This window comes from Temnothorax nylanderi, unplaced genomic scaffold (assembly GCF_030848795.1).
Source record: "Temnothorax nylanderi isolate EJ_2023f unplaced genomic scaffold, tnyl_v1.0 TNYL_tig0063_pilon, whole genome shotgun sequence".
Taxonomy (NCBI): Eukaryota; Metazoa; Arthropoda; class Insecta; order Hymenoptera; family Formicidae; genus Temnothorax; species Temnothorax nylanderi.
In genome coordinates, this window is record NW_027249125.1 from 44302 (window position 1) to 60287 (window position 15986).

The following is a 15986-nucleotide window of genomic DNA, read 5'->3' on the forward strand; positions in this document are numbered from 1 at the left end:
TGACGTGGGAGCTTTCGATATTATCTAAGTACTCTTGAATTGAAAGAAAAGACCAGGCGAGAGAGAGAGAGAGAGGTGACAGTGTGGGGGTTGGGTGTTACTCTCGCAACGAATTTAGCCCTTGACAGTGGGTGTATTCCACGGGGACGTAACATCATTTGGACGAGCGACGATATATATAACTGCGATAACGAACACAATTCTGCGTAAGGTTTTTTCATATAAGTTAGTTAAAGGAGAACTCTTGATAAAGGGGATCCAGCAACGCTTGCAACCCGTAATCAGTATAAAAAGAACGATCGATGAATTCACGTTATATACAACGAGCGCGTGAATTTTAACGCTATTCCTTTTTTTTTTTTTTTACCAGGGAAAGTAAAAAATATCGGAAAACATCGCGTCTCGGAATACGTATGAGAGATTACGGGTTAAAAAAAGCTTGAAAACTGAAGAAGGCAAAACATTGTTGTTAAGCAGGGTACTTTTTCAGAGGCGAATGTACAGAGAAAAGCGTAATTCTTATTTTAATGTAACAACTACGGAAAAGATTGACGACAATAGCGACGAGGGTGAAGGTTAAAAACGCTGATTAAGAGCTATCTCCCGGTTTTTCAGAGCTTTCCGTTATTTTAGCGCGACAAGATGTAATTCCATTATCATCTATTCTCGTAATCAATATTTTATTACTTGAATTTGGACACAATTTATTTTTCAACGGAGCTTTATTTCGAGAAATCGCAGCAAATATCATTTCCGTCGAATCAAACTGCTGGGAATAAAAAGAAGTGTACTGAGGCGCACAGAATGTTCAACAAGTAATTGTAAAATTATTGTAAAAAAAGGGGAGGGGACAACTATAGAGAGTAATATTCAGTCCACGCTACAGCTAGTTGTTGTCTAACAACAGATCTTCAACCACGAGCAGGGCTTTTACATGCGACAGTAGAGCTTTTTCTTTTTAGCGACAAGCGTAAGCGACTTACTTCGAACTGCGGCCAATTCATAGCCATATTGACGCCGTGGTTATTAGACCACCATTTGAGGTCTTTCTCGTGGTCGGCATTATTTATCGTGTGATAGAATTCCTCGTATATCTGTGGAAGCCTGGAAAAAAAACGGTAATACGCAATCTGTAGTAAACGGCACGGTAATGACATGTAAAAGTTTCATATTCGTCAAATGTGAAATGGACAGGGACGAGAGACGCGACTCCAATTTCAGTTTTATTTGATCTGGATTGTCGAGGCAAAATCGCGAGAGAATTAACTGAGCGATGAAAACGAAAGTCCTCTAATCAATGTTGATTATGACGGACACGGTCGTGACACGGTCGTGCCGCGTTCGCGAGCGACGCATCGATTTTTGTGGAGAATGTATGTCCGTCGAATTTGCGGTTACGCAACGTTGCACAATACGGTTACGCGACAGGGTGGGCGAAGGACTTACACTGGGTCCTGCGATATATTCAGACACTTGTGAATACCGAAGAGAACGTCTTTGAAGAACTGTAATCGCTGCGTCTCCATCTCCTGGCACTTGTCGAACACTTGCGTCATGTCTTCCATGTACTTTGGATTGTACTGATTGATTTCCTGAAGGGCCGCCTCGTACTTCTCCTTCGCCTTTTGCACCTCCTCCTTCGTCTTTTGCACTCGGTCCTGCATTTTCTTCACCTGTCGAAAGAGACGAAAAAAATGTTTAGAGACACTTTTGCAAGGAGCGTTCCTCTTTAACGCCGGGTTGAAGGTAAAGGCTTTGATCTGGGCTTTGAGAGTCACTGACGAGACGTGATCTAAGAGATTTAGATCTTTGAAGAAACGGTATATGAATCGGAGTCACTTTATGCAATTCTCTAGATGTAATTTGTTTCGTTCGCAATTAATCCGCAAAATTCTACCCGATGTTGAAACGATAATCTAATAGGCCCAATTCTTTATCTTCAACCTCGTCTGGCCCATCGCCAAAAAGCTGAAGCTTTTCAGCGATGTTAAGCGCTAATGTGGATTAGCCACATTGAGAAAAGGGCCGAGAAATATATGACAATTTCCGTACGTCAAAATGTGCGAAGAAATATATAATCTGGCTACTCTTGCTACAACTAACTACATATCGTTTAATCTACTTATATATGCTTATTGTTTCATCATGCAACTACGCGTAAATAATAAAATAATGGACATTCTATCGTAATAATGATCTAGCTTGCATTCTCAAGATATCTTTCCAGATTGAAACTGATATCCATTGCTGTTTACGCGGATAGTATAAAAACATTCATCTTATTGAAGTGCAACGTAACAATCTTGCAAACGACATTAGACATTTTTGTGAAAATCTTACAGAGATCTTTCGGGCCTTGGATCTTTATTGGGAACTTCACAATGGAACTTGCGCGAATTTCATGAAACTTAAAAATGTCCCGGTTACACAGTAATCTCCCCGCTTTATGTAATTTCATAATTACAGCGTTCGCTTTCCGACCGCATCGCGGTGAGGACAAGGTTGAGGCCGTTCGGGCGAAATTTATGTCATTATGCGATTTTACACAAGAAAGAAAAACGTGAAACGTGCACCGCGAGCGCTCTAAGAATTTAGAGTAAAGAGATTTACATACGCCGGCTCGTGAATCATCCCGTATTCCACGCACGTGCGCCGCATTTCTCGTACCGGCCCCGGTTCACTAAATTACGGTAATACACGTCGAATGTGTGGATTCTTGTAATTACGAGTAACGTTTAATCAATCAAGCCAGAGGGCTACAGAAATTACACCCGTTGTCAGTCGTATTCTCTCTACGTAGCAACCTTTTAAATATACAGGCACTCCGAATAATTACTAAGCAGCAGTACGTCCGATAGAAATAAGCCAGGCGTGCGGCATCTATAAGATAAGGGATGGATCGACATCAGAAGTTGACAAGATTATGTACGCGTGGAGAGAAGAAGGCACGCGGATCTCAAGAGAACATTCGGCTGATCGCGCCTTTCCGATTTCGATCCATTCGACTGATCAACATTCCGAGCACAAAACCACCCATGCGAGAAAAGGCTTAAGTCAGAGTTTTGCTTACCAGCAGAGCCTTCTGTAGTAAGGAAAACACAAGAAAAGAGAGAAAGACAGAAATTGAGAGACATGCGACATGCAATATAATATACATACAAACTGAACGTCGCCTATTTTATTATCCCTAAGGTTTTTTGGTATTCTGAGGCTCCATGCACCACATCCACACTCTGTCATCTAGAAACGTCGTTAGCCGTCTTTCAGAGATGCCTGCCTCCGACATCGGGATCATTATTGTGCCGATTATTGAGCCGCGTGCTCGCAAGTTCTGGCCAATTCGCGATTCACGGATGTTGGACTCTCAGAATTACCGAGGGACATGAAACGCGAATTTTTCTTTTAGAATTTCCTTCCTCTCCTAGACTCGGATCACAATCTCTCTTTGGCAATTCTAACGGCAATTAGAACAATATAGCGTCGGTATAGCGAAACTCAGATGGAAAGCTGCAATACAGTTTTTCTCGCGCGTTCACGTCACTCTTGGGTATCATTCGTATAATTGTTACCGTACAAGAAGCGGAATGAACGTACGGCGTGTACGTTCGGTCTGTACTGCGATCGTTATAGAGTATCCTTCCCGTTCCGAATAAGAGACACGCGTTGGGCAAGAAACACACAGACGTGCAAGAGGGACTCCGCGTCCAGAAGCGAACGAGAGTCGCGTATCGTTAGCTTACCGCGAAACGTCAAGCAAGAAATGAGGTAGCAGCGCATGCAAGAATTCTTAAGAATAAGGTGTAACGTACGTTTTCAGAGCCTCGGGCCATCTGCAAATAATACTCGCTAGAGAACAACTGTATCCATATAGGATCGCGCTTGAGACCGAGATCGCGCGACTAATGTTTATACAATATGCGTTACGATAATATGTACGTTGCGTTTGTATTGTTTGTAACGCGGTTGTCTCGTCGCTTCGAAAAGGGTATTGATAAAAACGCGAAAGAATCCTATCGTGGGATCGAGTTACCTGACTCGCGGATTTAAATCGCGAGTTGAAATACGCAGCACTGTTAATCAAAATAATTAATGTACCACGTGCACGTTTGTTAGTTATAAATATGGAAAATCTGTTTGCTATTTTACATATTTTCTATCTATATTTTTGTCTAAACTCAAACTAGAAATTTTATGTATTCTATTGTATTACGGGAACGTTATTACTGCACGTTATTTTGTAACTGCAAGGATTATTTCCGCGATGCGGCTCAATCACAATCCGCCACAATCCGTCTTTTAAAAGTGCACGTGATGACGAAGTAATGTCTATACTCTGTGGTAATACATGATCGTTGGGTCGATCGGTTAATAAACACGTTACAAGTGACAAGTGACGTAACGTGTCCCGCGAGATACGGGGAGGGGGGGACACAATGGAAACGTAACGACCCTCACCTGATCCGGCGAGAGAGAACTGTCCGCCGATGCGTTCCTCTCCATGTTCGCCGCGGTTCGCTCGGTCTTACAGCTGTTGTGATACTCCGACTTCGCCTTCTCGACCTTCTGGAGAAGTTTCGCCCATGGCTTCTGCGCCTTCTTAAACGCGTCTTCCATTTCCTTGCGCTCCTTCAGGGTCATCATCGACTGCAATCACGGAACCAAACCCGTGCGACATCAGCCACTATCACAGAAACTTGTGTAAAATATATCATTAGCTAGCCACAGATATCAGAGAACTAATAAGCAAATGACGACCGACAACACAATAAATAAGAATTAACATTTTCGGTCATCGGAATCTTGGGCCTAATAATAATTTCTGTGAATTTTAAACATTTCGCCGCTTCATGCTTTTGCGATCGCGCGCCGATTACTATTCGGTCTTGAAACGCAGTTTTATGCCAAAGCTGAAAATGTAATATCACATTATTATAACTGATAATTGATTTAATATTACTGATGCTAATAAACGTCTTATAAATCTAGAAGGAATTTATTACGAAAACTAAACTTTAGCTGAATTTTAAAATTAGTTACTCGTAAAAAGTAAATTAGGATCAAACGAGATTTATTGCGCCGCTTACTACTTTGTCATTCAAAAGTGTGTCAAGGAACGATCTAGCGATCTTGTCGTCCATCCTTTCACGGAAAAAATTCAAAAATTTCAAGATGCGACTTGGAATTTCGATTTTTAAAGGACCCACCGACTTGGCTCGACATAATACCGCCCTTTTACCTTGTGATACGCATCCTTCTGCCACGTCTTGACTTGCTGAACGATGTCGTTGCAGAGGTTCTCTTTGACCCTGAGATGAAGATCGCAGAGCCTGTCGGACTCCACCAGGACGCCCTTCCACGCCGCCTCGGTCGTCCCGTACTCGGGTCCCTTCTCGATCTTGTCGTTCCAATTCTTCGACCAGTTTTTGAGCGCCTTGGCATAGTTCTTCTCGATCTCCGCCCTTTCCTGGACCAGAGCTATCAGACTGTCGCAGAGCTTGTGACCGTCCTCGATCCTCCTCGTCGTTCGCTTGTAGTTGCCCGGCTCCCAAAAGGAGTCCGACGTCGCTATCAGCATGTTGTCGTCGCTGTGATGTGACATCTTAGCCTAAGTCGAGAAATCCCTTTCACCTGGAAATAAAAAGGGGAACGAGGTGTCAGAGAGATGGCAATATTATTCGGTAAATGGAGGAAAAAGATTTTATTATCGTGCGTCACGTACAAAATTTTATGACACAGCATAAATCGTACTTCATTTAAGCTCTTTTATATCGTGTATTAATAGCTTTCGAATTGACATACGAGATAAAAAAACTTCTCTCTCGCAACTTACGGTCATTACTGAAAGATATATTACTGTTTTGCGTGGAACTGCCATTAGGCTAAGAAATACTATTATATGTATAAGGCTCATTTGATGAAGAATATAGAAACTTAATAAGAGAAAGACAAAGTCTTTAAAGAGAAAAGTCTTTATTTGAAACTTGAATACATTGTTAAAAAACTTCTATAGAAAAAATTCAACTTAGAGAGACCAAGAAAATTACCTTATTACCGGTTGTGTGTCATTGAATACGTGATATTTGAGCATCTATTCATGCCGTTCGATTTGCAAGAAGTGTTTATTTAATGATGCCTTTTACGAGATCAGAGAAACGTACGAGTTTGCTACAAACGTTTGCTAATCATGCAGATTTAGATTTTAACTTAAGTATCCAATTATTATGTCGGTTTTCATATAACGATATTAGTACCACAGTATTTTTAGAACAAAAAATCATGTTATTGTAATATTCAAAGATATGTTAAAATAAATTTATAGAAGTCCTTCTAATTTTTTTGTTTTACATATTTTTGCTAAATATAATGCTCGTCTTTCTCGATCTGTTTTATATGCTGAGAAGAGTTGCAAATTCCTCGGATTATCGACGAGGAATTCAAGAGCTGCAAACGGACGTGTGTGGCCGTCCCTATGGAGGAATGTTGAATATTTGCTGGAGCGAGCGTGGTAGTTATTGGATTACGCCTCGGTTTGGATCATCGATTGGCCCAATTTGCGAAGCCATCGCAAATCCTCGACGACATTCGTATGCGCTGACACGCCGCGATATGTTTACGTACCTTGCAGATTTTTTCGCTCTGCGTGCATATAGGAATAACTCTAACAATAAGACGTTGGTTTCGCGTGTAAAACAAAGTTTTACAAATTTTTCTAATCGACAGAAATCCATTCATATTTGATCCTTCACCTTTAATTAAAATAATTCAATTAAATAATGAATTAAATTGACGCGAGAGAATTAAATATTTTTTAGCCGGTTTTTCGATTTCTCGAAGAACGTCGTTGATATAAAACCGACACATTGAGAGAATACTCTCCCGAGAATCACCTTAAGTCTCTCGCGAGGCAGGAGCGCGATTTTATTGCAAGGCGGCACTGCACGTTAACACAGCCGAGAGAATGAAAATCGCATCTGTGCGATGCTGCGCGTGCGGCGATTCTCGATTGGGTCAAGCGGACTAACAATTAGATGCAACGGCTCGGCTCGGCTCGTTCGTATATGCAAATGAAGTGCATCTAGCATGCATTCGCCGGTTCTAGTCATCAACGGTTACGGAATTGCTTCATGGAGTTTCACGGCTAACAACATCGGCATCGCTCGTTGTGTTCCAACTACGTGAATTATAAAGAAAACAATTTCGTTTCGGGGAAGAAAAAAAAACCCCGGATGAGTTATCGCAATCTGTTCCAATTGCTTAATAATGGATGACAAATTTTTTTAATTCTAGAGAAAGAACTTTAAATCCTTTTAGGCTTTTGTTTTAGCCGGCAAATATTGGGATGCGCAATATCGGTGAAGTGCGGAATAAATATCAACGTTCTTGTTATCGATTATACGTTTAACTCTCAAGAACTTTGTAATCGAATATGAAAATTTACAAACGTGTTAAACTGCTCTTCATTAGAAAACATAGGAACAATGCGGCCGTATGGGATCGCGTGGAAATGAATCGAAAAGGAAGCAAGTGGCTGCATTTAGTAACGAGACAATAGTCGTTCGCGAATATATGGGAGTGCTCGTGGATCGTGCGTTAAGAGACGTCCTTGCTGAAAACCGAAGTCTCCGGTGAAAGTCGACGAGAATGAAATCTAGGGACCGGCGAGATCCGCCGTTCCGTAGATCGTAAGATACCCTCTTTGTAGAGAGAGAAAAAAAATTGAAGATCCGTTGTTTCCTCGGTTCCTGTGCTCGTCTTCCCGTGCCGCGCACTCGACGCGAGGGAAACGAGGAGCATCGATATCGTTGCATAAATCAGTTAAGAACAGTTTAATATGTAATTGCTGTCTAAATTGGAAGATCGTTGAAGTATTGATTTCACGACGAAAGTTAATTGCATAAATATAAGAAAGAAAAATGCAGACAAGCTTTTTACTACATTGTTTATCTAATAATCGAATTTATATTTATAACACAAATACTAAAATATAAATCCGTTTAAATCTAGTTCATCAATTTACTGTATTTCTTAACTGACTCTGTATAGCTATAGCTGCCCTGCTAAATGATTTAAATTATTAGGCATTGTGTATAATAAACCATCATTACCTGAAAATTATTGACTCTGCAGTGCTTTGATTTATTGGATATTCGCGTAGAAATCTGCAAAGTTATGCGCGCGCACTGCGCAAGAGATAGCGGACGAAGGCTTAGCGGTTCTCCGGACCAATTTGCATAGGTTTTAATGCAAATGCTTATGGAAGTGATATATTCTTGAACAGTTCCGTAATATGCACATAGAATCATACGCTTACGGGCCGGTTGTTCCAACCTTTTGGTAAACTAACTAATAGTTAAATCATATATATGTCTTTGTTTATCCTTTACATTAGACAAAGATAGACATATGATTGAACTATTAGTTAGATTACCAACAGGTTGGAACAACCGGCCCTACATATCTTAGATGAAGATACAGAGTGTATCAGATACCGCGCAATTTCTCACAACGAGTATCACGATGAAATGAAAAAAACTGTATGATCTTCTAATTGATATCCAAAAGGAAAAGATTCATAATCAACAGTAATTTAGGCATTAAAAATCCGGGACGACGTCTCTGTGTTGTAAAAAAATTATTCCTTTGCTTCTTTTGAGATAGAGATAGAGATCTTGAATTTTTTTCGGCAATTTTCGGTATAATTATGCAACATATGGCTTTTCTTCAGTATTTTTGTGCGTGGTATTTTGATCAATGCAGTAGAGCCCAAATAATTTGGAAATAAAGATTAGGCTGACTATATCGGTGGCCGTGGGGAGGAAGAGGAAGAAATCACGATGGTGACGAAGAATAAGGAGACGTGGGCCGAGAAGAATGCCGTCAGGCCGGCCCAGGGAACGACCGATCAGCTCGGTAGATCGAGGAGAAGGTCATATCAAGGCTCCGAGATGAAGTCCGATTTTCGGCGACGTATGCGGACAGGTGGAGCGAGGAATTGTTGCTTTCCAGCTCGCGCGCATGAAACGCGCGCTGCACGTTTCCCCGGCGATCGAGCCCTTTCCTTCGGCTTCGGACTCGATCGGAATGGGCACAGTCGCTCTGGATCGTGGAATGTTGCTCCGCTGGCCGGATCGCTCGCGATCTCGAAGACGCCGTTCAGCGTGAACGATTAATCGATTACGCTCTTCTTCGTGCAAAACCGCAGGATTTGCCGAGCGGTCCTTGAGGGATGGACGAGACAATCGCGTGTGGTAGCATGAGAGCACGATTGATAAGCTGTTGTTCACGTAATGAGTTTTTTTTTAGTAACAACTAAAATGTCTAGGGCATGCTAAATAATTAGATAATGGACATAACGAGATTAGACCGCGGAAACAGTACAATTGGAAATTTATAATCGATGAGGAGACACGTGCAGAGAGCAAGCTTGTGTGTCTATATAAAACTTGCATATATTATTTGTACTTTGTGTATCGAGTTACATATTAAATGAAATATCTTGGATTAAATTAAATTAAATTTAATTAGATTAAATTGCGCACCTTAGAAAATAATTGGGATTGTTAAATCCTTAAAATCGTATCATCGCAGCGCGAGTAAATTCCCAAGTATTCATGCTGGCTAAATAAGGCTGCCTTTGGGAAAAAAAAAAGATAACTGGAGCTGAATTACAGCGCGTGACATTGAGGCAACGTGTATGCGGTTGACATTTCAAAAGCGTGCCGTAATGTTGGAAAATGCCGCGTATGCAGATACCGTAAAATATGTCGCCCATATTTTCGTGAATAGCAAGGTCGGACTACCGTAACCACGCATGGACTCCATTAAGAGATTATTTTTTATTTTGTACATCAAATGAAATAAAATATTGAATCATGGAAGATTCCGGACTATATCCGGAATCCGAATTTAATAATTGCAATCGTGCAACTGCATCGTTTCAACCGTGCACATTTGTTATTGACAGAAAAATTTCATCAAAAAGTCCATCTATAAATCAAATATTTTTCAAAATATCTCAAATATTTTTATTTATATTTAATAAAAAATAAAACAAACTAAAATTTTTAGCGTAACTATAGAAAATCGGCATCATGTATTTTTATTCAGCGTGATTCCTTCGTTCACATTATATTTTACAATTTTCTGCACTAAGTGATAAAAATTACAAGGTAGTAAGAATTGTTATTGGTTACTAATGATAGAACGCCTTTGGCAATAACCTGATTTTTCCTCTGATGACACGTGCGAGAGAAAAGCACGAACGGTATCATGCTGAATCATTATTATCTCGCGCCTTCGTTTTGTTATGTCACTATTACCGCTTATAAGGGGTCTGGTGTATCGTACGTACGTTATAATACCTTTCCGAGTATCGAGCGTGCGCACACACGCATTGCCCTCGTTGAAAGTTGTGTCGCTTTCATATACACACTACCAGCACGAGACTGCGAAACTCCACGTGTATCGTACAATATTCGGAAAACGTAATTTTTCTCGCAAAGCGTAATTTTTCCTCCTGTTACTTTTTTCACATTTTAAATTCCACTTCTTAATTTCTCTAATCAAAGAAAATTGCAGATGATAAAATAAGTTCGCGTGAGAAAAAAGGGCGTAAAAAAACTACTTTTTAGCGCAACGTGCATAATTCTAACATAATTAATAAAATTGTAAATTAGAAATTGTAAAGATGATGTGCCTACAGAATTATATTTAGTTACAATTATATTTAAAATTCGGAAATATGAAAATATTTGGTCGTATATTTTAATAAAATGCAGAATTGTGTTTATGTGAACTCCGAATTATATTTTCGTACTGTAACATTATAACATATATTTCTCGCTAAAAGAAAAAATATAGTTTACGTCAAAAGTTATTAAATTCAGCTTATACAAAAATTGCTGATCGAATAACTTCTATATAAAAATCACTCGAGCGTCGCAAGTTAAATTTCGACGGAGTCGTCGTACTTTTTGAAACACTCCGGTTGCAAATGACCTCACGTATTCATCTCCGCTCCGGATGAAGTGTCTGGTGACCGAGAACGCGTGGAAAGAAGCATCGATAAGATAAAGGGCGTGTCGTAAATAAACGTGACTAACCCGTAATCTCTCGTGTGTAGCGACGGGAAGACGTGTGAACGCTCCTCCGCGTTGCGACCTCGAAAATAGCACCGGTGGTGGCTACGACGTACATGGTTCCGTACAGAATTATTTATATATCCTCCCTTATTTATCCTATACGTAAATAACAACGGCCGTGTATAAATAATATCAATGAACGATTACGTCGCGGCTTCCTGGCGGTCCTCGAACGCCACGAACATTTGAACGATCGCGTTTTATCCGCGGCAAACATTATTGTTAATAATCACGTTTTATCACAAGTATCCGAATTAATTATCTTCCGGATATGGTCTCATTAATTAAATTTTCGGCCAGTTCCAGTTTAGAAGTGGGACGAAATACGGTAGAATTTCGTTACGATAATTTTAATTAATGCATGCTGTGCGTCTTGGGTATAGCGTTCATTATATTTTATCGGCCCAGTTTATAACCGCTACAAAATGCAATCAAGTTATTTTGTAACGGTCGATAATTATATTAAACGTCAAACGTGCAGCGCTAAAATAAAGTCGCAGGCACAAGAATAATGCATTACATAAGAAATTTCAATTACAACGGATGCATACATATGTTAACACGCGCTATCGCGTCAGTCGCATACTTTCGGAATTGGAGATAACGTTGGATAGAGATCGCTCTGGATAACGCGTATCGCACGTGCTCGATTTGATTACTCGGAACTCTTGAGTTTTAGCCCAAAGGTCTCGTATATCTTTTATTTGTATTCAATTTAATGCAGATTTCTATATCGGTCATATATTAATAACAAATGAGAGATTCGTCGGGTCGGCGATTATCGATTGCGCGAAGTTCCCGATTCGGATATCGCCGGATTAAAGATGCCGGATTAAAATCCCATGTGACCACATCGATTAGTATCGATCCAACGTAATAATAGGATGTTGGCACGGTTTTATAAATACCCGCTACGGTCGCATTGTAATGGTAATGTTATTCTTGCGCCACGTACAGGAGTCAGATCATCGATGCATCCGGGCGAATGATACGTTCCCTCATGTAGACACGCTTGAGTCATCGCCATTGCGATTGCCATTTGAGAGTTTCCTTAATGACGGGTGTCCACGGGTTTTGAAATCGTCGACATGAGAACGCCCGTCGTTGTATGAAAAATATTACAGGAAACATCGTTCTCTCGAGACTCTGTTAGTTCGCCTGTCTAAAGTCCGATTTTATTCCATACAGGACAATTTGCAGAGAAGATAATAATAGTTTTTGGATTCCTCTGAACAATTGAGGAACAATGCTTAATGCTTCCTGATTTGTTAATGCATACTGTTTCTTGTATAGTAATTAAAAAGTGATAACGAGCTGAGAGTGACTCCATAAAAAGTGCTTAAAAGTACTACAATTCGTACTTAATAATAATGATAATTGCAAAATTAATTTCTGAATAGATCAGATAATTGAGCATGAATAAGAAATGTACACGCAAAAGGTAGAATATTAGCAAAGTTGTTGTTATGATCTGTAGCAAAAACAAGACAATCAGAGCACAAACGAATAGATTATAACACAAAAATACCGGTGAACGGAACAAAAACCAGATCATAGAACAGAACGTGAATTAGGTAGAACGCAAACTTAAATAAGAATATATGTACAAAACTAATTAAATCTATTTAGAATAAGAGTCTATTTATTCAAGAAGGTTAAAATATATATATAAATATATATATTTCGCTAGACTGCATGTCGAGAGGATTCGACAGAGATCTCAAGATGGAAATTCGTGCCACGGCACGCTTCGAGGACAATGCCGAAGAGATGGCAGTTAAGGATATATAGATGGTCTTAAAAGCAATGTCGCGCTACGTTAGGCGAGGAAAACGTCGTTTACGGCGAATTGCAGCAAAAGAATATAGACAGGGTATTTATATACGTGTAAAGTTTCCTCGGGAATAAGGTTTTATATCGTCCTTGCTAGACGAATCTAATTAGCCTATTTTTGTCGAACGTTGCGTTCGCTTTTTATCATTTTTTTCTTTTTGTTGCCAATCTTGTAAATATATATGCTTCAAAAAATTTCATTAAAAAGAAGTTTGTCGGTTCCGAATCGAGAATAATTTCTACGCTAGAAACATTAAATTATATTTCGCTATAAAGAAAATCTTTACGATTGAGATAGTCACTCGTTCAACATGAAGGTTACTTTCACACGTTTGAAATGAATATTTTTCGCTTTCACGTCTCGCATCTTGTTTTGAATAGAAATAACCAGCTCCGTGTAACGACTTGCAAGCTGCGAGAAGCGCGGCCTTTTTTCGCGGGCTCCTGAACTGGTTTTTAGTGCAAAGCCCTCGACTGGTTCTCGAGATTGGCTGGTTCTGTTTAGAAACGCTTTGAAAAGAGACACGACTGTGTCGAGGAATGAAGCTTTGCGACGGCGTTTGCGATACGTGTTGCAAAGTACACAGGGCACGGTACACGTGTACTGTCTGTACGTGTCTGCGTCCCTTTTGCGCCTCTTTCCTGCAGCCATGATGGTGTGTCTTTGGGCGTCGCCGGTCAACAGCCGCGAATGAAGATATTTCGCGTTTCTTCAGCCTGTCTCATAAAATCTTGTTTTTGCAGCATAAAATGGTATGTACAGTCCGTCGATTCGTCTGGATGTCCTCCAGGGTATTTGGACGCTCGCGTGATCAAATCATAAACCCGATGATTACTGTCTCATAACCAGTCATTTGTCTAGGAATAGCACTATGTGGTGCGTTAATGTGGACAGACAGGTGCTGTTAGAAAGTCATCATTTTCGCGTTGAACGTCGCGAATGAAGATATTTCATGTTTTTCACCTTGCCCCCGACAGACTTATTCGAGGCGTCGATTAGTTTCGCTCTTAGGCGGCAGTCGCGAAATGCAACGTTTGCGTAATCAAATCGTCGTAAAGCGATATTGGCTCGCTCTTGCTCGCCGGCTCCAGTCCTCTAAAATTAGCGCTGTAGTATGGAGTACTGTGCTATTACCGTGACGATGAAATAATCCGTGTTTTTAACTCACTCGAAAGCGTCAAGCGGAACGTTCATTCATATTCGTGTGGTGTATTTCGTTTATTTTTAGTTCCAGCAATCTAGGATTTTTTGATGGAGGATATTTCGTTTATTTTTCATTCTAGCGATCTGCGCGCCCGCATCTGGAATAGTTAGCAAGTTGGCCGTTGTAACGAAGGTAAATTAATAGCTCCAATCGACCCTCTTTCTCCCAGATTGCATAGTTTTGAAACTTTATTTTTGCTCCGCGATAGGCAAACCGTTACGTTCGATTAGCCGTTAACCAGATGGTGGATCAAACAATTTTTGCTCCACTAGTGCGCGCCCAATATTACGATTTTCCGATAATCGAAACAATCGGGCGACGCGCCATGCGGAGATAATGATACGGCCCGTGACGTGATTTCAGGGTGATGGAGGACATCTGCATCCGACAGTGAATCATGTGTCGACGACGGGCTGCCGTTCGCAACGACAGCTCGGCCGACGATACTTAACTGACCGGCACAGTTACTGTTTACAATTACGTCCGCGAATTTATGCCTAAAATCTGGGTTAGTACAAGCGCTGTTAGTGGCAAGCGATTATGTGACAAGCAAGTCTTATGTTGCAGTTATGCGTCAAGATAAATTCCTTTTAAAAGACGTGGAAAAGTAACACTTTATATAATACGCATCATAAAGCTGCAATATTAATCTTTATTAAATCGTGAGACATTCTAATACTTTTATTTAATCGACAATATTATCGACAATAGCTGTACATTCTGTACATTCGATGGACATAAAAGTCCTTAGGTCGCACGCGCTGTTTTAATTTTGAACCGGAAAATCAAGTTTCAAATGTAGGTCATGCCTCGTTCCGATATTTTGTCGTTGTGTTAACAGAAATGGTGGGACGTCATTTCGCGCTTCAGTAGAAGTAAACTGGTGCAAGTGTCAACAACAGTTTCTTCCGCGCTATATCATCGTCGATACGAGTTTTCCCACGTTCGCATTTATTTTCCTTAAAGAATCCACATTTCGAGATGTTTTCCCGCACATTGTTCGAGTCTTGAGTAATAATTAGAGAACAACATGGTCATATTTCGTGTCTCTCGTATCTTTATTATATTTTTCATCGTTAATTCGTACGAGAGCTTACACGCTACACTAAAATAATATGCGATTACTGGTTATGTTTGTAGATATTTTGCGGTTCCTTCCGCAAAACGTCGCGACGCATTGTTCTAGTTGGACTATACCCGCAATCGATCGTCGACAGAAAAGAATTAAAAATTTGCTGGCGCGTCGCCAGTGCTCGGAAAGCCCGAAAATTATTCACGAGGCACAATAAGGGTCTCTCGCGTGCGTCCGATGATAATTTTTGTAATTGGAATGCGAGCCGTGGTGGCCCGACCGATGTTGCGGTTGGCTCTGGAATAAATGGACGGGGCATTCTCTCTCGGAGTATACGTAAGAGTACGTAAGAGTAGTTGTACGAAGGAAGCGTTGAATAGATACGAACGTGCATTTTCAAGCGCGCACTCTCTCTTATTGTGCACAACAACACTGTGATTGTGCACGGGTGAAGGCGTCGCCTTGCCTGAAAAATGGTTTCTCGATACTTCGCTCGAGAGTTTAAATCTACTCCCGTGTTGATCAAATCGAACCCATTCTTCTGACCGAATTAATTTGTCTCGCGTACAACACATTCCATTTCATTTTTAATAATGATATATGTCTTTTATATTACTGTAGATAGTTCTTTTTCTTCACTAACATTTTTCTAAAATGTTTATTATGCCAACAAAATATGAAACTTTGTCGTCTTAAAAATACTAGATTTATTTTAGTAATTGGTCGTGTAAACGC

General features: G+C 40.3%; 1 protein-coding gene across 6 annotated transcripts in view; it reads right to left on the minus strand.

The window, feature by feature from the left end:
* Synd (protein kinase C and casein kinase substrate in neurons protein Synd) overlaps positions 1-15986 on the minus strand; it is a 51213-nt gene that overhangs the window by 4122 nt on the left and 31105 nt on the right. For 3 of the 6 annotated variants that reach the window (XM_071707990.1, XM_071707994.1, XM_071707989.1), the window contains exons 2-7: positions 5237-5628; positions 4456-4644; positions 3810-3830; positions 3160-3240; positions 1447-1673; positions 984-1104 (exon numbers count right to left, since the gene is read on the minus strand). In XM_071707990.1, the coding sequence (XP_071564091.1) occupies positions 984-1104; positions 1447-1673; positions 3160-3240; positions 3810-3830; positions 4456-4644; positions 5237-5599 (1002 nt within the window). In that variant the 5' untranslated portion in view covers positions 5600-5628. Of the gene's footprint in view, positions 1-983; positions 1105-1446; positions 1674-3159; positions 3241-3809; positions 3831-4455; positions 4645-5236; positions 5629-6044; positions 6146-15986 lie in introns of those variants that run through there. The other 3 variants (XM_071707991.1, XM_071707992.1, XM_071707993.1) reach the window with 3 other exon arrangements.